The sequence below is a fragment of the Typopeltis vanoorti genome, chromosome 15, assembly GCF_054136105.1.
Source record: "Typopeltis vanoorti isolate ZY-2024b chromosome 15, IOZ_Tvanoo_1.0, whole genome shotgun sequence".
Lineage (NCBI taxonomy): Eukaryota > Metazoa > Arthropoda > Arachnida > Uropygi > Thelyphonidae > Typopeltis > Typopeltis vanoorti.
In genome coordinates this window covers 52903009-52928525 of record NC_143563.1, presented here as the reverse complement: position 1 = coordinate 52928525, position 25517 = coordinate 52903009, and the positions used below count along the sequence as shown (strand labels likewise).

At 37.7% G+C, this 25517-nt stretch overlaps 1 protein-coding gene across 2 annotated transcripts in view; it reads left to right on the top strand.

Annotated features, from left to right (window-relative positions):
- The window catches only part of LOC150098761 (homeobox protein dve-1-like), a 295705-nt gene extending 273658 nt beyond the window's left edge, over positions 1 to 22047 (top strand). The window contains exons 6-7 of one of the 2 annotated variants that reach the window (XM_090404686.1): positions 9162 to 9203; positions 13859 to 22047. In XM_090404686.1, the coding sequence (XP_090260812.1) occupies positions 9162 to 9203; positions 13859 to 15229 (1413 nt within the window). In that variant the 3' untranslated portion in view covers positions 15230 to 22047. The remainder of the gene's footprint in view (positions 1 to 9161; positions 9204 to 13858) is intronic. The other variant, XM_090404687.1, reaches the window with a different exon arrangement.
- The last annotated feature ends 3470 nt before the right edge of the window (positions 22048 to 25517 follow it).

Below are 25517 nucleotides of genomic sequence, written 5' to 3'. Positions count from 1 at the left end.
GTTTTTTCCGTCATACGCAGGTTATTTCTGGACTATGACTAATCGGATTTTATTAAAATTTCTTGTTTTGAATCCTTGCAAAAATTTGTCGAACCACTCAGAATTTTGTCGTCAGTGGGGCTATGAAATTTTAAGGGCTTATACAAAGATTCAAAACTTATTACACATTACAATAATTTCGTTCTGCCTGCATGGAATTTAACAAAATTTAGATGTATTGACGATACCAAATGATTCAATTTTGGTTTCAGTCGGATAATTTTCTTAGAAAAAAAGAAATGCCAAAATGATTTGAAACTGATATTAGTGATTCCTCACCGGCCGGATGGAATTTAATGAAATTTTCTGTTAAAATTTGTCAAAACGTTTGATTTTGAGTTCGCTCGGGACCATTTTTAGTTAAAATTATTTTCTGCAGTATATACGCGTACCAGTAGAGGAAATAATTGTTAAACATCATTTTAAAAACAGTGTAGATACACCATTCATTATTACAGGAATTGAAAATGGATTTTTTTTTTTTTTTTTGGTATGTTTACTTAGGTACTGTAGACACAACTTTGTTTTACTAATTTTGCAATTAAAGTAGTTCAGCAAATCTTAATAGTGAGTTCGTGAAATTTTGTATTCAATGCCAAGGAGTTATTTAATCCTTTTGGCAATAAAAATGGTGCAATTATTGCCAAAGAGAGAGCGATATCACTATTATTGCTTTGGATCGTTCTGGTAAACAACAAAAGAAGAAAAAAAAAAAATGTTTTCAACCAGTCCCGAACTCAACTTGAAAAATCACTACACAAAAGCATATCCATGTGATGAAATAAACACTAGGCTTAGCAGTGTTGCAAGAATACCGTTTGAAATATTGCTGATACTTCCGTCGTTTTCGTGAGAACTAAGGTTCTCTGTCCATTTTTTGACGCTGTAAACAGAAATCTCTTTTTGCTCAAATTTTACACTTCGGATATTTCACTCGAAACGCCTTCATAAATTTTAATAGAGATCCTGAATATTAAATTTCATTGAATTCTGTCCATGCACTGAATTATAAATTGGAATCGTTTTACCGATAAAACGAATCTAGTATAAACTAAAACTGAATCATACACTAGCATATTCTCGTATGTATCAACAATCCCTTAAATTTCATTCAGCCAAAGAGGAGTAATAGCGGTATATTATGTATATGCTACTACTACAATATGTAAGTAGTCAAAGCTCAGTAGAAATGGAACCGTCCCTGTATAACCAACCGGCACGCTAGAAATTGTTTATTTGCTGATTAAATAAGCTATTTTTCGGCTCCATTATTAACTCCAGTATTAAATAATAATTAAAAAAGTAAAATAAATCCTTGATGTAACTCATTTGAAAAGTTTCACAAATAAGATTTTTACAAATTATGTGTGTTTTCTTGTCAGTATTCTAATATATCATTTAATCAATACAGAAGCAATTAATTTCTAGCCCTCGGGGTCAGTTTTAGAGAAGCGTTTACTTCCATCCCGCTAAGCTTACGCTATTATTCATTGTTATCAAATAGTTGGCTACATTAAATTAGGATTCAGAAATCCGAATATTGAAATCCTGCTATTACCTTATATTACTTTGTATGTTTATATGCTATCGATATTATAGATACAACTATTTCCACCTTTTTAGCTACTTCGTAAATGATCCCCCTTGAAACAAAAATTGATACAGTACTCAAGACAGTTTTGCAAGAATTCCAAATAATCAGCTTCATCAAGAGCCATTCACCCCTGAATGGGGGATGGCACTCTATTCCACACAGTCCACGGTCTTCACTACTTAAAGTGTTGATCTAAACAACATCAACGCACAATCAATTACACATAATACCATCTATTTCCACTAATAGTATTTTTGTTTGTAAATTGCGTGTGTACCAGTTCCGATTTGCCTGTATGTAGAATGAAAAACCCGAGTTTCTGGGAGAAAAAAACCCTGCTACTCCCGTATGAGATCGACGTCAACTGAAGTTTGTTACAGACATCATGATACTTCTCGTTAAAACAACGGAAATATCGAAAGTCGAAAATTCAACGCTGCAAATTTTAAACTATATCGTTTGTAAATACTAAGAGCCTGTTAAGCCTATTATGTGGTAGTGCAGTAGTTTTCATTCTGCAACCAGTCTTGAAAAACATTTTGCTTTCCACCTGCTGTAATTCTCTTTTTTATTGGCAAAACGCTTCAAAATGACAACATTTCTCTCTGACTTGATAGAATTCAATAAAATTTAGGATCACTATTAAACTTTGCTTATCGTTTCAACTTGGCTATTTTAATGGAAAAGTTCGTTTTGCCGATACATTTCTAGGTCCAGTAATGTTAATTAATCGTAACGGTATACAAGAATTTTACGAAACGTACGGTTTTTTATGATCATCTGCATTTTTCTTAGTTAACTTTATTGACACTGACTTCAGTGTGCTAACTGAAAGAACATTGTTTAGAACTGAATATTAGAATCCTAATTTGATTTTTCAGTTTAGATGTTTATCAAGTTATGAATCGCTCATAATAGGATACCGAAGACGACATTTCCTTCAAGGATAACACGGGAACGTGCACTCCCTTAAGGAAAATTTCCAGCGTATAAACAGTTAATTTGATGTAATAACTGAAAACTTGTTTTACGAACAATCTGGTCCCTTCAGAACTAGCAGCCACGCATTTTCCATAGATTTCTTACTATAAAACTCAAGAAGTTTTAGAAACAAAAACACATTTCTCTTTAAAGAACTGGTATTTGCTAAGTTTGCAACATTTCTGTGCTTGCTCAAACAGAATGAAATCATTACGAGGTTTCTTTCTAGTAATATCTCGGAGAAGAGAATACGAATCTTGTCACCAGTCCTGTAAATTGTCCAAATCTTTATATTTTATTCAACCTTCCATTGCTTTGAGATTGTGTAATGATCACCGCGATCCATTAATTCCCGTGGCATGTATTTCATCATATATTCGAATGCTGTTGTCCGCATAAATATCTAATTCCAAAAATGTAATATTTGTGTGAAGTGCGAACGCAGCTGATTTTTAGATATAACATTTTTAGTTCTTTCTAACATAAACGACGAGAAAAGAAACAGTTTTGTTTTGTGAGTACGGTTATAGTTTACTATTTTTCAAGTGCTGTGGAAGTTGCTTCAGTTTGACTATACGCATGAAACGATTACAGAATTGAAATAAGTCGAAAAAAATTTTTTTGCGTATGTTTTATGTTTATTGGGGCTTACCGTTCTGTGTATTAGACCTTCACGTGTGTAGAAATCTGAAGAGAAAGACGGGAGGAGATGCAGCACTGTCAACTCCTTTCAGCGTATGTTCAGTACCTTTTGCTAACTTCATAATGGGAGTATCAATTCCCCCCCCCCACACACACACCCACACCCCACACACAAACGTTTGGTTAGTGTGTTTAGTTAGCACGCATGAAGAAACTGACGGACTGAAATGATTATATTCTTTATGTTTTCATTGTTTTTAAACATACTTGGACTCAGAATTAATACATTATTCGAGAATGCTGGCATTTTTTTTTTTTGAATGTTTATTACTTGCTGTAATTCCTCAGATACCTAAAAAGAAATGATAACGAATGGCGTTTTAACATTCCCCATCCTTTTCCTTGCCGTTGTCTTGGATACAGTTTTATTTAAAAATGCGTTTATCTATGTCATATTTATCGTCGTCAATAATTTGTGTAGTTCAGATTAAAGGTATCTCTAGTGTGTTCCTTAATGCATTCATTGTGCCTTCTATTAAAATTTCATTTATATTCGAACATATTTTCGGCATACTTTAGAAAACTACATGAAATGGAAGAATCAAAAGCACTTCTTTTAATTAAATTTTGCGTAACTTTGGTTTCTCTTCTGTCTTTTTTTCTCTCTCACTCGCTCTCTCTCTCTCTCGTAGTGTCGCCCTCTAATGCATGTCTTGTTGGGCATACATATCTCCATCCGCTATCTGATGCAGAATTCCATCTTTTCCCATCACCGAAACAGACTAATTACCTAAGCCTGCTTACTTAGACTCCAAATTCTAATATCATTACCCATCTCGTGAAGACTAGATGAATTAATTCCATAAACATTAGTCTTTTTGCTTCCGATAACCGGAGCTCGAGAACGGTGTTCACTTCGCTAGGTGTAATTTAATCTTCATTACGGAGGATTAGGTTGGTAGTGAAGTTTCCTTTCATCAACGCAGAAATCCTAGCAGTCGGAACTTTTGATCTCCCGCTGACACGCCCCTGTCATGTCCTCATCCACGGACTTGCTGGGAAACAGGCTTTGAACTTTAAAGCAGTTCCCTGTAATCCTCAGCTGAAATCTTGCCTGCCTCTTTTCCCTACTGGGGCCGAGATAATGGGATATGGAGCACCTGCAAACACTGGATGTTTAACGAAACGGCGGAAAAATGTCGATCTTGCTCGCCGTGAGGACCGGGCACTCTTATCCCGTTTGCCTTCTCCAGACAGCTAGTTGAAGGTGACACTGGAGCTTTCCGCCGCTCTTGCGATGTAGGAAAGTGTAGCTTGGAGGTCTTGGTAACAAGATGTAACACTTGGGCCACGTGGCACAAGTGGAGGAAGGGGGAGGGAGCAGTATTAGAGAGTAGCTGCTCTTCTGTACCCGTAGTCCGAGCTTTAAAGGCGACTGTACTAATCGCATCCTAGCGTGTACCGATTATCGCGCTGCGAGAATATCTTAAGTCGCTACAAACCACGCACAAAAATTGTTCCCATCCCGTGCCTTCCATCAAATGACTTACTGAATTGCTGCATACTTTCTTTGAAGCGGCGAGTTTTCATTGACTGCAGTCGCTCCCAGTCATACCCGCACCAATGAAGAAATCGCTTGAAAATGTAAGACGCATATATCGGTATTAAATTATTAACGTGCAGGTTCAGGAACTGATATTCTGGTAGATAGTTTCCAACGTTCAAGACGGCATTTCTTTTCTCTCTGCCTTGTTATTCGCAGTTGTCTGCGGGAACTCATTTAGTGGTTTATTCCCGTAATTATTTCTAGTTAGATCTTGCATAGGTAAAAGTCTCATGAGGTTTAAAGGCCTGGTCACATCAGTAAGTCAAGCAGGACTTGGTGTGACCAAATACGCCAGGTTCCAAGGTGCCCTCTACAATGTAAACAACTTCATTGTCTGCTCGTTATTGTGTCAGCCCTTCCTTGCCCTAATGTTGTAACGAATATATTTGTATTCGGAAAGTATCGTTTGAGGTTGTTAACTGCAGCTGGTTTTATATTTTGGATTTCTGAATGCACGATGCTAATATACATATTAATAGTGTTTCATTGACAAAACTAGTAACTATGTTACCAGTTTTTTTAATGAAATATATATATATATATCGTTCACGGATATATAATTCCAAGCACTTGTGCTGCAGTTATTTTTATGTTTTATTTATTTATTTATTAACAAGTAGTCTTTGCTCGGCGTTAGATCTCCACGAGGCGCTGCATGAAGCGATGCCCAAACGAGCATTGCATTCCTTTGTCCAACTTGCGACGTTTTGTAGAAAGTGAAAATGTTGCTCGCATTCAGAGAACGAAACTTCAGGTTTCTCAAATTCCAAGAAATGCAAAACTGCCTTCTTCGAGACAACGACCTTTCACCAGACGTGGCCTCAAGTCGTAGGCACCTGTTATGTATCGGAAGTTCGCCCATGTGCGGGCTTCGCTTGCTTTCACAACCCGGAACTTCGCTTAGTGCACCTGGTTGCCAGAACATCTCTCTCTCTCTCAAATGAAGTTCTTAATTGTACAGAACGAGTTATACAAAAAAAAAAAAAAAAAAAAAAATGTCATTCAAGACGGGATTAAGAGATGAGTCAAGTGGCACATTCCAGATAACCAGAATTTCGAACTAGAAATTTGCGATTATTAAAAACACGCGGGGATAACGCAAAATTACCACGTTTCATATATAGTCTTCCTTAGATCGCACATTCTTTCTAGAAATCGAACCGATTGCCAAATTTGTATAAACGTTTGTCGCTGACCATAACATTAACTCCATGGACAGGTAAATGTGCTGACGTCTAAATAGATACAAAAAACGAGAACATTTTCAAAAGACATTGCACAATTAAAGCTAACCGCGCAATAATAGCGGCAGCATTAGTTATAAGTGATTCGTACCATTTTATAATTCGCAGTTTTATTTGTTTATGCTTTGTATTTATTTAGTTTTATTAGACTGGTACTAACACGATGTAACCTATTCAAACTGAACAGGTGCAGCCATCTGGTGGCAGAAGTGGTATTTAGAGTGTAGAGACATACCAACTATTCGATGTTATTTTCATAATTAGCTTTTCGTGCGAGTTGTGGGAAGGAGATCAGTATATATCAAGGAGCGATAATCACTCCTGGATAGACAAACGTTAGTGGAGTACTTCGTTTCTGTCTGATATGTTAGCGAGAACAGTTGTTCGATAAAGGTTGGCATATAAAGAATCTGGCCTTTGGCCGATACGTCCTTCAGATACGGCGGGCTATACGATCTCTCCATGCTCTCCGCGTGAGTGGCGGCGTGAGTATGAAAGATACTATACTTTCGTGAATCCTCATAAATATAATATAACATGGCATGTAGGAAAAGGATGAAAATGTTTTTTTTTTTTTTTTACATGAATCTCTTTAGCGTTCATTCGCTAGCATCCGTTCTGTTTTGTTGATTAGATCGAGGGTAAATATTTTATTTTACGACAATGTTATTTTTGTTAATTACATTAAGCTGTGAAGAGAGACTGTTTCTGAAAGTATTGCCGCAGTTATAATTTAATGTTTGGCATTACAAAAAAAAAAAAAAAAATTCTAGATTTCTTTCTCGTTTTTACTTCTTTCACTCTTATTTACTAAATACAGTGTGTTGCGTCCGTAATTCTAAGACTTGGATCCAACTACAGACGGTTTCTGCTGAATGCTAGAAGTGTCACCTTGTTCACTACCTTGTCCTCTACTTTTCCTTGGCACTAGCATCGTCCAAGTCGCTCGTCCAAAACACGTGAACGGTCTAAAAATCCCCCGTCTCCCCTTCTCAAACCATTCATTCATTTATTCATTACTCCGAAAACCACGGAAGCTGCTGTTTTCATTCATTACAGCTTCGGCGGTTTTCCTGAATCGCAACCATTGTGACAAAAGTGTGACGTCTCCAGTACAAATGTAGCAGCTCCCTGCTAATGCTTGTTAACTTGTATAATCGTGTGCGAATATACCGGGGGAAACATTAGGCGCTTTGAACCGGTGCCAAGTGTTTAGGTGCGCCGTGTCTGTCTGTCTTCGCTGCTATTGCCGGTGCAAGTAACATTTTTAGTAAGGCGCTAGTCTCGACTTGTTTACAGTTGTGATCTCTTTCTCTCTCTCTCTCTCTCTGCGAATATCTGCGCGCATTCATTGTTCGAATTCAACAGACCCGAAGAAAAGCTGTAATCTTGACCCTCACCCATTAAGAAGCACGATTTGTGTTGCGCGGATTGAAACAAAGCGCCCGTACACGTTTGGAAGGGGAAACGAAGAACTGCAAAGCAAAGGAACACGAAAGGGCTCTTAGACTAATGTGTCCGGAGAGATCTGCATTAACGTAACACTGCATAAAAACAAACCGGGAACCAATACGGAACACTTTGTGTGCACCGAAATGTCATCACAATTACATAACAATAGCGAGATCGAAGCGAATATATTTATTAGGAGTGAGCGCGGTTTTAGAGGTTTCCGATGTGTTTAAACGATATTCTTTTTTTTTTTTGCTCTCCCCCCTCTTCTCCGCAGATTGGTACATTGCGGGGGGGGGGGGAGAGTATGGTAGGGTGCGTTATCTCTACAATAATAACGATGATAAAATATTGACGTGGTTGTTGCTGTTTTTGTGCGGGCACTTAACGCTTAAAAAATCCTTCTCTGACATTACTTCTCGGGGGTGACTAAACAGAATTTTTTTTTTCTCTCTTCCTTTCTTTGTGTACGTGTTCATCGGGTGCCATAAAGGGATACCAGTTCGATTGATGTCTTGGGAGTAGAATTTAAATTTCGTGCCGCTACTTGTGAATAGTTTTGAGGATATTGATAGCAATACGTATGTAGTATATAGTGGCGGTAATACGCTGCTTAGATCCACTCCTTCAAGGAACGTTACATAACTGCTTGTAGGAAAATCTGGGGAAGGAGATCATTTCATATTTACTGAAGGAATGGGTCCAATATTACCTAAAAATAGGGAGGGGAGTGAAGCTTAACAAGTGATACTTCGGTAATTCGCTACAACGTGGAGCAATTTATGCATGATAACAATTAGTTTATTTCTTAAAAAACAAAAAAAATGAAGTTATTCTTAATTGTACTTGAGTCATGAAAACACACACACACACATATATTTTTTTATTTTTTTATTTTATTTTTTTCCCCAGTTGTGTTGTTTGCTGACAATGAATATATGGCAATTTCACTGAACTGAATATTAGTATACGACATTGTGGTTCGACTGAGTGATCGCTGAATACTGTTCTTTCTTGCTATTTTATTTCCCTTCATTGATTTTGTTGAATTGCAGTTCTTAATTGTATCTGTTAAGCATTCATTTACGAACATAATTCAGGGTCATCCAGTACATTTATGGCAACATTCATTATAAAATGCTAGAACAACATACTGTAGCTTCGAGAGGAAATACAGCTTGGCTTTATTCCTTCTCTTTGTTACGTTCTCTGAGGTCGGGTGAAGGTGGCTGGACATTATAAAAAGCGAGTTCCACTGCTTGCTGATAGATTTATAATCATTTCTTCGATATCATTTATGTACGTGCTATTTTATGTCGCGAGCCTAACAATATCTTAACAACAGCGGATAGTTAGCAGAATATCTACATACTTGCTATTTTAAAAAGTGTGGATGAGAAATCTGGGCGCACTTTCCCCTCTTCCCTTCACTAGTTGAATAATTTCGCACTTTAATTTACTTTTTGTGTGTATGCTAGCGCTCAGTTGTCAGGTTGTTCTGTGACTTGTGTGTTTTGTAAATGCTGAGACAAGTTGTATTGTATTAAGCTTTATCTAGGTTGAACTGCTGTGTGAAATAGTTGATGAAATTCTGTCTTTTCAGATTGGTTCTAGTGTTAAAGGGAGCCACCTGTGCTCGAGCCAGGTATGTGTCCAGTTAAGTTCAATACCTATACAGAGTTTTAAAAACTAAATATTTGGCTGGTCGAATTTCATGTGTGTTTTCGGTTTAATTCTAGCATAGCATCGAAGTGTTATATATTTGTCGTCTGTCTCCAAACGGGGCTGTTTTGTTTGTTTCATTGGAGTTTTTTTTTTTTTTTTTTTTCCCCTTAAAGATGAAGAATCATTTCTTTCATATTCTTGTTGATATTTAAGACGGTTGTCTTTGATAAACAGATGACGTTCTTAAATGTTGGTCGTATGCTGGCCACGTTTTTGTAAACTGCATTTAAAGATGCATATACAGTTGTTTCAAGGATAGAGGGGTTTTAAGATTATATGAAAACTTTTCCTGGATTAGATTAAATAATAGGGTTTAAGACCCACCACTTTTCTTAATAACTGTCCCAATACCCGTACTACACCAAACGTGGTACTTTTTTCAAACCACCACTATTGCCTCCAATAAGCGAGGTAGACAATCAACCAGGAGACAGAATATCATCTACCGCCTAAAGCATCCGTTCCACGATGCACTCATCGTTTGTTGGAAACGCTATCCACTCGACCAACTATGCTGCACTCGCAACCAAATATTTCGATTGCGAATATACAGTATTATTGTGCCGATGATTATTTCTGGTTCTTTCCAGGTGCATTTATTTGTATAGCTAGTGTTTGTCATACACTGCAGAAGAACCTTAAACGTTTGTATGAAACCGCTTGCGTTAAAATCGGTAACTTGCATACCTGCTCAAAGAACTGGAGATCTTACCGCAGTGTTTTCTACTGCATGTGTTAGAACAATCTGATGAAGTGGAAAATGTAAATAGTCCTTCGATAGATGGCCAGTCCATGTTTGCAGTGATGTTAATTTTACATTTCCTTTACAGTTAAGTAAGGTATCTATGCTTAGTAAAGACAGGTGGTTAGATATATCTGACCTTCCCCACTCGCCTGGCTACACTGACTATTAAAGGTTAAAATTACTTTGCGATATTGTACTGGGCATGTTCTTTCTGTTCAGTGGCTCTTAATTTCTTGAAAAATTAACGGATAAAACCATTTGAGGAGCAGTTATTTTGATAAGTTCCTGTGAATATAGCCAAAAAAACATACTTTGGACACATTTTGAGGTTACGGTTGCCTCAAAAATGGCTGACCTTTGAAGCCATTTTTGAAGGTGATCTAACAGTTTTTTTTTTTTTTTTCCACATAAGCGTATATTTCCGTCACTAGACGGAAATATACGCTTATGTTAAAATCGGTAACTTGCATACTACTCAAAGAACTGGAGATCTTACCACAGTGTTTTCTCTGGCTTAGAACAATCTGATGAAGTTGAAAATGTAAATAGTCCTTCGACAGATGGCCACTCCATGTTTGCAGTGATGTTAATTTTACAATTCCTTTACAGTTAAAGAAATTGTAAACCCACCCAGTTTACAGTTTCATGGAGAAATCTTTTTTTAAGGGTCATTGGGGGGGGGGGGGTATTTATGAAATCACTACTAATGTTTTCAGAGAATTAGTTATTGTTTACCTCGCCATAATTTTTCCAAAAACTTGTACGCATGCATGCAGTTATTCTGTAACATTCATATTTTCGTTATTTGACTTTTCACTCTCTCCAGTTTCAAGTTGTTACTAAGATTTTTTCCTTTTTTTTTTTTTTTCCAAATCTTAATTTTGCCTAACCAATTTTATAAATTAAACATTGATATGTTAATTTTTCATTTTATTCTAGCTCTCTCAGCACCTGTCTTGTTTTGCATTTATAACATCGACGTTAGAAACACTTAAACCACTGTAGAACTGTGATTAAAATACTTCATTCGACGTCTCGTAAACAGTAGAAATTTTCCTATAACAAATTATAAAAGCATTGCAGTAGCAATGGAAATCTATTATATGCATTCGCGTGAAATGCTACGTTTAAAACTATACCATAACAGCATACACGCGAATTCACGGAACTTCTGTTCTTCTTCTTCACACCGAAATGTTTAAACGTGTAACGAAATATTTGTAATTACTTTTATTTTATTAAAAGTTTTACCGTTGTTAGGATTTATATCACTGCGTTTATAAATGGGATTTTTAGCAGCCGCATGTCGGTCTCTTAAATCATAGATACTCTCCAGCGATGTCTGCGAGTAAGAATGATTATCCAATTTTGAGGCGATATCTCCGTCTGTTTCTTGCCGTGTTGTGGAGAAATGTGAATGTATAGTAGGGAAGATTTTGCCTTGTCTTTCGCAGCTTCTTTTTCTCCTGCATTGTCGTGGTTATATCAGAATTTGAACATTACTCCAAACCGATATAAAGACCGATGAATTTTCACTTGAGGTTAATAGTTCCGGCAGTTTATGAAGTCCGATTTTTATCCATTCAGCACAATGAAAATTATCGATAATTGTTGCTCTGTCTACACTGTGATAGTGCATCCTTAAAATTGTCCCGCTACACGGTTTCAGCTCATCGGTGATTGTCCTCTGTTGCCTTAACCATTTCGCCTTTCGGAAGAATTAGGTCAAGAAGTCCTGCGTGGCTGCAGTCGTTCTCAATTTTGTGTCGGAAGTGTGTCCAGTAGTCGTTTTGTAAGCGGATTATTGTGTGCACTACTTAACGCTGTTCCGAATAAAGAACGCTTCTCTTTGCTGGAGATTACCAACCCAGGAATGGTTAGGTCCTAACGGCTTTGATTATCATCAAGCATGAATTAACGCGGATTATCTGTTTAATGAACGTAGTGCACGCAATAGTGTTAGCTTGCTCCATTCAGAATAATAGACTCCGCTCTTCTAACCACCCAAAACACGATTGCTATTGGTCAGAGCATCGTTCATGACCCAGATAAATGTGTAACCACAATGTTTGCATAGGTTAGTGCGCTTTGGTGGTGGTGTGTGTGTAGGGGGGGGGGGGGGTGGAGATTGAGGCTTGCCGTGTCTGCCGAAATGAGATTAATGTTTATCTCATTGTTATGCCGTCTGGCTTCCAGTGCTTGCTTTGTACGAGAAATTGCTTCCAAAAGATCACTGAACATTGCACAAAAGCCACCACTTTATACAAGCCAGATGAAATGAAAATTTAACGTGGATAATAATAGCATGTTCCAGAATTTAATGGTTTTCACCGAGAGTGAAACCTCGGTGAACTGCAATAGAAGCAACGAATTAACCGATATATATTAGATTCTACATTTTAATAAATACCTCTTTTCTTTGAAGACGTCTATTAACATTTTGCTCGTTGTGATTGATAATCATCGTGAAGATGAATGCATTTTTTTTTTTTTTTTCAAACAGTTGCGCCGATAGGTAGATGGATCTTTAAACGGCACTTCTCTGTATTTCATATATCCATATTTGTTATAACACTTATTATGGTTTTTTTTTTTTTTTGTAATTATCACAGATTCCATTGTATCATTTTTTGCAAAATAAGTAATCTTACGAAGTGAACGCGAAGAACCACGTTATCTACTAGTAGGATGTTAATGTTTTTTGCCTTTCATCGAATTGTTAAAGTGAAGTTACAATTAATTTTCTATGTAAGCTTGGGGGAAATAGCCTTTGGTCTGTGGCAGTTAATTAAGAAGAGTGTGGAGGAATGTTCCAGAAGGATTTTACTGCTGCACCCTTTTCCTACTGTCTCCCAACCATCAAATTTCTCCAGTATATGAACATGCGTGCTCATATGGATTCTTATGTTGGATCTTACATTAATGCCGACTGCGATGTTTTTTCTCGCAGTCCACTCTGCTAAATGACTGTTGCTCGTTTTTTTTTTTTTTAAATGAGCAACAATCATTTAACTAATGAGCCAGATTTAGTAAACTTTGGCTGAAGTTTTTTGTGTATGAGCACTGAGCTTTTCCTCCTGTTTTCGTCTGAGTTAAGATTTGGTATATGAGTTATGATGTAGGAAATTTATTGTCTATTAACAGTTCGTAAATGATGTGTTAGACCTTGTTGGTACAATCGCAACAATATTACCGAAAGTAAAATGCGGCCAGCCACCGGTAATTTCTTAAGAAGATCGCCTTGGGGCATATAGTTTCGAATTTGCTTGGAAACATTTAAACACGCGCACTCTCCAACGAGTAAACGCTTACAGTTAAACAATTATTCGTTTCTCTTACTTCTCACCGTTTTCTAGATCCAGTACCATGTCATAAAAGTATGGTAGGAAGTTAGGCAATTTCACAGTAATAAACATGCCTAGTATTTTTTTCATTCTCATTTTCGATTTTGCATCACTCAAGTCTATTTATCAACCGCTTCTCATTGATTGGAGTATTAGTCTCTCTCTCTCTTTCTCTCAAACACACACAAATTGTAGGGTGCAGTTTCAAATATTATTTCATATCGGTTTGATATTATTCCATTTGAAAACAATGAACTGTCATTGCTGCATAAGTATCCGTAGCAGATGATCTAAAAATAGAATTTCGTTCTCCAAAGTGATGTTGATTTTTTGAATACCATGAACTTTCGCAGTTTAATTTTTTTAACTAGGTAATTTGCTTTTTTTGGGGGGGGGATTTAGTTCTGTTAACCTAATAAGTGTTTACTTTAATTGTTCTGTAGTCAGATAGTATTGAGAATAAAGTCTTCTTTTGTATCTTTTCAGTCCGTTCTGGCCGCCCTAACAAAAGGACGAATTGAATGCGACATCCCGGACGATACGAGGAAAAAATTCGACCAGTGGTATTTGCAGCAGGTGTTTCAACATTGTCGACAGGTGGCGCTACTTCAGCATCATGTCCCTCAACAGCAACAGCAGCAACACCAACCTCAACAGCCTCAAAACCAGCCGGATCCTCAACCACGAGCCAGCAGCCCTCCACAGCATCCATTGACCCAAGACCTCACTTCGCGTGCCTCATCCAGTCAGCACTCGCAGGGCCGTACGAGAATCCGCACCTCTTTCGATCCCGAGCTAGAATTGCCAAAGCTTCACCGCTGGTTTGCAGAAAACCAACATCCTTCCCGGTTGCAGATCCAGCAATACGTCAAAGAGCTCAATTCTCTGGAGTCGCGACGCGGGCGGAAACCATTAGACGTTAATAACGTGGTTTACTGGTTCAAAAATGCTAGAGCTGCCCATAAGAGGGCGGAGCAGAAGTGTTGCACGGATAGTAATGGCCTGCAAAGCCCGTGTTCGGAGCCTATCATGGAAGGCCAGCTTCTCTTTGGGAGACCTTCAGGAGAACACAGTTTTCTAGCTGAAAGACTAAGTTCTGGGAGGACTGAAAACATGGACTGCAGGGGCCCTTTAGAGGGAGACGGAGGAAAATACAGCCTCGGGGACAGCTTGTCAGAATCCCAGGTGAACAGCTCAGATGAGTCAGACAATGTTCACACCCTTGACTTGTCCATACGCCGCGAGAGGTGTCACAACGGTTCTCTGAAACCCGATTCTGAATTGGAGCAAGGTCTGTCTGCGCCCAGTTCTACAGAACTCCGAGTCAAGGAAGAACCAAGAGACTCGTGCAGTGAACACTCACTGGAATCCAGCGACAGTGGAGAGGAAGAGGTAGACATCATGGATGACGTGGCTATGGTGTCTGAGGAGCAAGAAACCAGACAGGACAATCTGGATAACACCGTGTCTCACCAGAATGGGAGTGTTGGAGAAAGTGAATACCAGGTTTCTCATACTCAGGGAGATGTGGACCACCAGCTCTCTCCATATTCCACGAACACCATGAGCCACTTAGAAGAGCGGCGTAAACGAAATCGCACATTCATTGACCCGGTAACGGAAGTGCCCCGCTTGGAACAGTGGTTCTCAACCAACACCCACCCTGCTCACAGCCAGATAGTACGATACACGCAGGAGTTGAACAGCATGCCCTACAGGCAAAAGTTCCCCAAGCTCGAGCCGAAAAACATACAGTTCTGGTTCAAAAACCGACGAGCCAAGTGCAAAAGGCTAAATTTGGCTTCCCTGCAAAGCAGTCTGTCCTGTGGCGACAAGCTCATGTTGCCGGCTACGTAGAGCAGTGAAGATAATACAGCGTGTAGTGTACCCGATTGTAGAAACAGCTTGGTCACACTGACTCTAGTCACATCACGTGTTGCAATGTGAAACGCTCCCAACGGATGCGTCAAGAGCGTGCGCATGAGTAGCGAGTGTCATCTTGACTGTTCGCCTTCAGAGGGGAATCGCCTAGCAACACATGCATACGTGACAAAAGGTTTTTTTGCTAGGCCGTTAAGCTCACTCTGTACAATTCGCCATCACTCCATGTCCATATTACGATTTAGAATGGACAAGGTCAGTCTCCTCCACCAGTGGAGGCAGCAATAGATAATCAGTGTACTGTTTTTTAGGGAAAAAAAAAACACGTTGCCGTGTCCTTCGGGTGCTCAAAAGGGATGGAGGGCATCGGGGCAATAAACTGTAGTGACAGTAGACCAGGAACTAGCTATTGGTTGTTGTGTATAGTCGTGGTTGAAATAACTGTGCCATCTAGAATGTGCAATGTAGTATTGGTGATGATGCTAGATACTGTACAGCGCTTTTTTTTGTTGTTGACCAGTGGCCCTGCCTGGGACTAGCCACGTAGTTTAAACGTTATGACTCTCTGATCTTAGACACACATACACGAGGCACCTAGCATTGTTGCTGCAATAGCGAATGTGGAAAAGCATTCTGTAGAGAATGGCGGCGGAATAGTTTAGATTGAGAATTTTTATCTGCCCAGTACTCGTATTATTACACAGATTTGCAATAGTTGATCGCCATGACCCGCGACACGTAAAACAGCCTTAGTGCACGTCTTAAATAACGTTAGGTGACTTTTGTGGAAGCAGGAGGAGGACGGTAGGGATGTGGTGTGTAAATCGTGATGTTACTCTCACCCTGTATAAAAAAAAATAATAATAATTGTTGCTGTTTCGTAACTTTGAAACTGACGGAAACTTTTGAAACTTTTAATATGCACTCGGATAGTTTAGACCCTGTTGGATGGGGTTGGGAGGTGGAAGTTTAGGTCGCGAAGTAGTAATAGAGTGGAGGTTTTTGTTTTTTTGTTCGCTACGTAAATAACAGTCTACTGTTTAGAGAAGTCCGTTTTCTTTTATACTTTCCTGTTAACTCGAATTAAGTGTCAGTGAAAAGATAAAATGGAAATAATGTCACCCACTTTTACAGATCACTTGCCAATTGATAAAGTCCACAGCATTTCAGCGTTTGCTATTTTAAAAGAATAATACTAAACATCGTCAGATCGTATCTAGCGAAATGTTTTACTTGTATAGTTGTTACAGTCTCCTCATCGAGCAGGAAAACCTTCTTCATGTTTGATATTATTGACTTTTCCGCATTCATTATCCTACAGGTAGAAAGAACAGTACTTTCTCATATTATTTTTATATTAAAAATCATTCAGTTTTTTTTTTCCCGAGAAATAATCAGAAATTCACCGAGAATAGACTTTGTACTTCCTCTTTGGTAACTTGAAAGATAAGCGACCTCCTTAATACTGTTGGAAGGATGATGCGACATAGAAAAGACTTGTGTTCGATCCTCCTCACTGGCGTGAGAAACATGAGTTCTTGTATGGGGGGTGGGGGAATAGAAACTTTTTCAGCTTGATAGTAAGTTGGCTAGTCTTGTATGGAAGTGAATAGATTCTATCACGTAGATTAAACCAGCTTAAGCGCTGTTTAAAGAGATGGAGAACCCTGAATATGGTTGGATCTAGATTTAAGGGATTTGCTTAAGTCGAAAGTACCATCAAAGCAATCGACTGTGAGACTAGTATATTATGAAAGTTAATGATATGTGTTCTGTGGCCTATTTTCTAGAGGGAAAATTCTTCCAAATCCATGTTATACCAAGTAACTCACCTTCAGTTGAGTTGCTTGAAATGCTCTTAAAAAAATATCTCACATCTAGATGTAATTCAAAGTTCTTTCCGGCCAAAGGAAAGACATGTAGTGTAAGCCTGTCACCTGCGCTGCGAAGGAGCTGACAAAAAAAAAAAAGAACCCAAATAGGAAAGCCTTCGCAGAAAACCTGAAGACTGGGAATCGAGTTAACCCTACCTTAACCCCCCCCCCCCTAGCCCTCGTAAATCAAATAGCTTGAAAGGAATCCATTAACAATACTGTCTTTCTTCCAAAATCCTTCCTAAAAAAGCCATTGAAATATGAAACTTGTATTATATGGAGTATGTTTCGCGGGGGCAAGATGAGATGTATAATTATGTTGGTGAATGATCTGGATGCCTCATTTGATCATACAGATGATCAAATGCCATCTAACATCGAGTAATGTTTGAAGGCATTTATAACTTAGGAAGATAACTTCTTAATTAATAACCGAAAGTATAGAAAATATTGGTAGTTCAGTGAATTGCTGTATATATATTCTATATGTATACATAGAAAAAGAAGAGGGGAGCAAAGTTTTGCCCCTGGTTTTAGTGATAGAAAATACCAGGTTTTTGAATAAAAGGTATTCTTCTATTTTGAAAGTACACCTGAGAATATTCAGTTGTACTTTCAGACATTCAGATATGAGAATACAACAATTTATGGCCACCTAAATGTAGTTTCCTCGGTATTTCGTTGATCCATCTTTTGCCTTGATTATGACGGCAAATATCTGTAGTATACTGAAAACAAGATTGCATACGATTTCTTGTAATGAGTTCATGATAACCGCACTTGTATTATTGTTCCCTGCATATGTTTTCGTTCTTGGTGCCTTCTTCCCTATTGCACTACTCATCTAATGCCAGTAATGCTTTACTAAGAGAAAATCTGCGCTGTTATCGAAGTCACTACTAAGCTATACTATTCTTTCACGTAGGAAGGAGGAGAGAATAAAATGCTAATAGAAATTTAAAAAAAAAAAATCTCCCTTTAATAATAATAAATGGAAGTATCAGTATAAAAACGTGCTTATGTTTATTAGGTAGATAGAATGGTGGAGTCATCCTGATGTACAGTTTTTTAATGTACTGACTTCGTTTCAAGACACTGTGGTCATCAGTCTTTGAATATTCCTTGCAAGAAACGTAGTCAGTCAAAATGGAACCTCAAGTTAAACTTGGACTTATCCAGATTTAAAAAAAAAAAAGTTTCTTCATTTTAAACATGCATGACTTTAGTCAAATTGGATTTTTTTCCCCTCTCAAGTCGCTGTCCACTAACCGACGTCTAACATTAGCACTGTTGGCTATGACTCAGCAACAGCATTCGACTGATGTTTCAGTTCATTTGATCTAGTCATACGATTTTGTAAGTGATAATCTCTTCAAGTGGCGGTTTTGCTTCACTTAAAAAGCCTTTCCCTTCCTTCTTTCCACTTCGTTATCCTTCACATCACCTGTCTTACTTTTTTTTTTCTCCCCATGAAGCGACACGATGCTATTTGAATGAGCAATCCAATTTTTTGCTAATATTCCCCCAGTGAATATTCTTCCTTACAAAGAGCAAGCGCAACACACGTTTTACGCAGTGCTAACGGTACCATCGTACTCGCAACAAGTCCACGGTAAATTCAGCATATGCCTTTATACGCGTAAATGATGGAATTGAGCTTGTAGTGGTGCATACAATCAACTATTACGATTGCGTCACAATAGTGGCTGTTGTGAGATGTCATTAGTTTTTTTTTTTTTTTTCTTGGATAGATTTTTCCTATTAACATCAAAAGTATAAACACGGGCACATTTTTATATAAAAAAATTGACTTAAGATCTACTTTTTATTATAATTTTTCATTGGTTTACGAACTGCAATTAAAAGAAAATTATGCACTTACGATGTCGTGTACTTATTCAGGAGTTTGGGCAAGAGAAAGAAAAAAAAAAAAAACGATACTCATTCCAGTTTAACACTGGAATTCCATTCAGTCTGGTTGACTTGACCTCATACAGTAAAAGCGATCAACTAGGGACCCTTTGAGGTCTCAAAAATGGTTTAAATGATTATGTAGATTAAACATGTTAAAAATAAAAATATATATAAGAATAAAACTGGAAATAGACCAATTTAAAAAAAAAAAAACGCATGTTATTGGATATCATCATCACGATTTACGCTCAAGCGTAAACCCGCACTTCACCGTGCAGGCATTCGAAACTGAAAATCCCACGGAATAGGTCGGTCAATCCGTATTCCAGGAGTGCCCTATGTCTGTAGATGCGTGTGTTCACTGGGCCGGTTTGCTTGTTCCGGGGGACGAAAAATCGGAGTTTCAGGTGAAAAAAAAACTCTACTCCCGTATGAGACCGGCTAACTCACCTTTAATCGAAAAAGACCAGATAAATGTTCCTCACGTCATGGACGGGAATCGAACCCAGGCCTTTCCGACCAAAGGGATGCGTCTATAACCGACTGAGCTATGAAGGTTCTTATTGGATATAGTTAAAGAAATTAAATAACACTGGTCTGCCTAAGTTGTAAAAGAAAGTTAATCCACTTAATTTTGCATCAATTTTGCTCCAGTCTTCTGGAAATATAAATAAACATCCAAGGTTTGCACGGCTCGGTTGAAATAAATAAAATAAATAAATAAAACTGACTACAGCAATCTCGCCGTGGTCACGAATGTTTACCGATTGTCTTTAGGTGGGAAACTATTGCATCGTGTATTGAATGTCTGAAGTGGTTTGGAAACGGTCGATGTTTGATCTCTAAAGCAGGATCAAGGATGAAAAGTGGTCTGTTCTTATCAGTATGGGCATTTCACGTCCAAAAGGTAATGCAAAGGTCATTACACATTAATTGTAAAATTACTCGTTACAATTAATGCACGGTAATCTACAGGAGCTGTAAGTTACCACCCATTAATTGTCTGCTTACTTATGAAACCAGCTAACTCAACCTTGCCTAGAAAATTCCTAGATCACTAACAGTTTATGCAGTCCTATTTGCATTTATCTCTTATCATTGTTTTTTTTAAACTTGAATTAAGCCTTTATTTTACATGTAATTGATTAGAAAGCCTGCAGTAAACCGATACCTCATTTGATTAAAATCGCAATTGACAATAGATCGAATATGGCCTTTGACATCTGCGATAGGATGTTTTTTAACTGACGATCAGAAATATTTAATCATGCACATCAGGGCTAAAGTAGGGTTACATACTGTTTGACATCGCTGATGTGTTCAGAAGCGCTAGAAACTTTTCTGAGTCGTTTCATTTGGCCTGAATAGTGAATTTCAAAAGGAAAGGAGAAATTTTTCCTCCCCAGGGAACTTTGAAAACAATACTTCAACTCTGCGACCTTGCTGCCCATCTTTTACAAGACTTCTGCAACATACTACAAAAAGCTCTAGTGTATGTTAGTGTTTTTCCTAAAAAATAAAAATATCAAATAACAGAAGACCAAAAGATGTCCAACTGTAACTTTAGATGCTATCCCCATCTTGAAGATAGCAACACAGTTTCCGTCCTAAGTTTTTGAAATAGTGTTAGTGTTAGTTTGATATTAATCTGACAGAAACGTGTCGGATAGCTTTCTCTGCATATTATTTACATTTGCGACTTTAAAGTTTCGAAGAATTCTCTAAATATTGTTTCAATATCCTACAAATAGATGGCTGTTGGTCTTGACCAGTTGGCAAGTGCTTCAGTGACAATCAGTTATTACACGATGTATTGAAGAATACGCGAATTACCATAGTCTGTTATTTATAAATCAGTTAACCTCAACCTATAGTTTTGTTATAACGATATTTAGCTCAAATAAAATTTATCCATTAATATAACTAATAATATGAAGTATATGAATAACCTCTCTGAACATTTAAAATCCCTTTTAAGTACCACCTCAGACACGCTTTCGATTTGTTCCAAATGTAATTAAAACTGGAACTCAAGCAAGAAATAGGCTAATTTTTAAGTAGTCGTTTTTGGCAGCTAGATAATGTTTGGAATGCCACAGAAATTATACATTCAAGTTGTCTAGTGTGGTTATAAACAAACTGAATTTTGCCACTGTTCAGTTCTCACAACTACACGCTGTATCCAATGCATCTGTAAGATGCTAATTAGAGTTTTAATATGCACTCTTATAAACGTCTGATTTCAGTACTTTGATCGATGAAATCAGAAAACTCTTGATAAAAAATACGCATGACTGCTGTGCATTATTTCCCCTAAACAGCATGAGTTCAAAATAGTTGACAGGCAAAAGTTTCCCCTCCGATCTTTGGACATCAATAAATTTGATTCCTCTTCCCGCTCCCAAAGACGCAAACTTTCTGTGCAAGCCAATAATTACATTTGGAACTGCAGTGTCTCATCACGTACATTAACCATCTAGTATTCTCATATAATATGTAACGAGATTGTTTTATTAAAAATATGCACAAGTGGTCCTTTTCTGAAGAAAACAGAGGTTGGTTTTTACACGCTGTCATAGATGCAAATCTTAGAGATCTGTCTAGAAGTTGGTAAAGCATAACTTTATCAAGATTGTATGTAAACAAATGGCCTCGCAATGCTTTATTGGCCGCAACCAGTAGACTTAAATATAAGTAACCATTAGAGGGGTGAAAGGCATGCGGGTGCATTTGCCTATTATCACAAATTCCTCCCCCTCACTTTCTTAATTAATGTAATTCTTTTCAGAAAGTAGGTCTTCCCATGACTAGTGACTTGAAGAACAGGTGGTGACTGTCAGCAAACTAACACTTCGTGGCGCCAGTATTCCCACTGTTTACCTCCAGCTGGTTGTCCCATTCAACTCTGTAGGAGTCTAAACTTTGTTATTGTGTAGATGATGCATCTAATGCAACTTGTACAGCTCTTGACTCCTTAGAGGAAGTAAAAATGTCTTGTGCACTTGTGATGTGACTTTTTTTTAATATCATGCATACTTTGTAAACAACTACATTTTGACTCAGTTGTGTTTATAATTCAAACATATAACCAAGAAAATGAATTAATTAGTATCACACTAACAAAATTATCAAATTTCGTTTTGAGGAAAAAAAGCTACGAAGATCGTATGATAGCCTTAGTATAATTTGATTAGAATTATGGGCGAAGGTCACTAGTTCCAAATCAAACAACGGAGACAGATTTTGTTTCCCTGAAAACTCCAGTTTCTTTCCTGCAATTAAAAATATTAATACAAATGGGTGGTACAAAAGTAATGTTTATGTGTTTATCATAAAATATAATTTAACAATGAAATTTAAGTGGATCAATCTTTCTCGGGCATTCTCTCATTCCCTGTACACTTTTGTCAATGCGGAGTGAGACGCTATATTCCATCAGATAAGTCTTTACTTTTATGCTAGAGCCTTCATGAAACAACTTGTTTCAACTCGCGTCCGCGGAGTGCATCCTTTAGAGGAGACCAAATGGTGGGCAGAATGTGCCAGATCCTGGCTATAGGCAGCAGGCGGGGGGGGGGGGGGGATCAGTCCAGTCAAACGTTGCAATTGCGTTCCCTGTTCAGACTGGTTAAGTCGGGTGTTGTCATGTTGGAGAACCTCATTGATATTTCTGGTGGATCAAAAAGGATGTGGTTTTTTACAATTTCTGCAACTTCTTCACTTACAGTTCTGACTTAATTTTGGTACCACTCTCCAAAAAAGGTCCCATGGAAAACCCCATCTTGGTCCGAGAACACGGGTGCCATTTTGAACTACCATATTTACTCGAATATAACTCGTCCTCGCATATATCTCGCACCTCTGATTTTACTTTATGAATAAAAAAAAAAAAATTAAAAAGTTTCGCATATAGTTCGCGCACCGAAAAAGTTTAAAACTTTAAGAATAGATAGTGAATGTTGTTATGGCAGTTTCAGATATTTTGGAATTCGGTGGAAGAGAATCAGCATTTCAACTCGACAATCATCGGCTTGCCTTTGTCGTTGAGTCGCGCGATCTTTTGTTAATGTTAATACCACACCAATCATGCATAGAAGGAACCGGTAGGGGAAATACGTGTGAGTGAAAGCATCGACTAATACTCGATATCTTGGATTGTGCGAGGGTGGATTAAGAGACCATTAGAACTTGTGAAACTGGATTTTGAGAGCTTGGGACATGATCTCGCTAGAAAAAAATAATTTAAATGCAGAAGCATTGTTGCGAAAAATGCAAATACATCGCGTGATGAAGGCGAGCGGCTGATCACGTAAATAACATTGATGTTTAAATGCATTCGTTTCATAAGTAATGTGAACAGTTAAAAAAATTGCGAGTTATATTCGAGTTAACGCACGACAGTAACGGTTCGCAGTGGCACTCATTGTGGTGGAACTAAACACTGCTACTGTTCACTAAGTGACGTGTAAATCTTTCTGCCGTGTTCGAATCTAAAGAAAAAAGCATTACTTTCGTACCATCCCTCGTAAAACTGCTCAATAACAATTCACGAATACCTCATAGTATTGTTTACTCCATGCTGGACCACTCACTGCCTAAAGTGTAGTATCAGCTTAATGCTTTTAAGGCATTAAGCTGATACTACACTTTATTTAGAAATATTTTAGCCGTTTCAATGCAAACTATAGTGAAAAATGTAAGGTTAACAAAAGAATTATGCATATGACGCTAATTACTGCAAATGATTTTAGTGAACTTAGTAAAGAAATGAAGGAAATATTCCTGGTTTTGACAAAAGTTTCTTCCGCGAGTGTTTTGAGATTATGTGCATGACGTTTCATTTAAATCTAGATCTTGAAAATATCTCATTTCTGATATTACTCGGATCCGAGTAATATTTTCTACGAGTTTAAGGTAGGCATTTGTAGGTAGGCTCCTGGAAACTTCGTTTATACACAGGGTAGATGATCCGGTCGGTGAACATAAGAGGAATTGTGCAATATACACTCATCTCATTGCCTCAGTTATATGGATAGCAGTTCCAAAAACTGAGGATTAGCAATTGCTTTTCTGAAGATTGAGGTCCTCAATGGGATTTCTGCCGAATTGATTCTTGAGAAATTATCAAGAAAGAAACCGAATACAAAAAGGCAATCTGTAATCATTGTTGGCAACAAGTTGGATAAATATCAAAATATACGTGTATGGTTAAAATTTGAATTTTCCCTTCTCCACCTGGTCCTTTCTAAAATGTCGCACATGATGCTTGCAATATCAATGCAAGAATCAATCAGATTATCTGAAGTACATTGCTATTATAGGAAAGCACTGTGTTGTGTCAGTTATAAATGTTTAACATTGTCATTTTGGATGTTAATATGAAGGTTGCGTGCATTGTTCATTCAGGCTATACCATAATTACATCCAGTTTTCTATTCAATGTATTTATATTTGATCTTTTCACTAGCAATTTCTAGTTAAAAACTTTGGAATTAGAGCAGTTACTATACACTAATGGCACTCAAAGTGGACAAAAATTATTACTGAAGGAAGACCTTATCTTGTTTCTACTGTTCAATAGTTTACATTTCTGGGTTGAGCAAGAAACTGAATCAACTAGCAGCAGCAAGTTGGCGATTCCATATTATGACATGTGCAAATTCAACCGAAAGATCTCTTATTCCATACTCCCTCCGATGTAATAGTTCTCTTGTGACTTGATACAGTGAGCCAGTACTCGCACCACTGTTGAAGATATTTTCAGAAATCCTTTGAATTCGATAAGTTTATCCTCGTTTATTTTGAATAGCGATATCAAAGATTCAACTTATTAAAAACACATTGCAGAGTACCAGGTGGAAGTAATTTGCATTTTAAGACCTTGTGTCAAACACACTCCAGATAGATTACCTGACTGATAGATAGCGATATCTGTTTTTGTAATATCTTCACTATATTTCCATGTTTTTCTTTGATGGACGTCCCTAACGTTTAACTCTGCAAATTGGATTTCACTTTTGAACTCGGAACTAATGTTTGAATTTGCTTTTATCTTCTCCAAAAAGCAAAATTTCACCCGTCGGTGATTTCTCTGTCAAACAGCTTGTTACAGACACTTCTTGAAAACCTGTCCCTTGTTTGAAGATGGAAGTTTCAAAGGATACTCTCACTTTATGAAGTTTTATGTCTCGGTATACCTTTTGAAATAATGAAATTCTATATTCTGCACCTAGTGGATGAACTTGGTAGTAACTTCATTGGTGTCCGCTGGAGGTCTGTTTACAAACTTGGATTATACTTCATATATTGGAAACAACATTGCGGACATTCCCTATCTGTATCGTAGTGTATGCAACCAGGAGGAGATCCTTCCAAAACAAGAATATACTCTTCATTCGAACGGTCGTACACGAAAATGAGATGACACATCGATTTATTCGTTTTGGTAGATTGTATTGAATTATGTATCGCCCCTC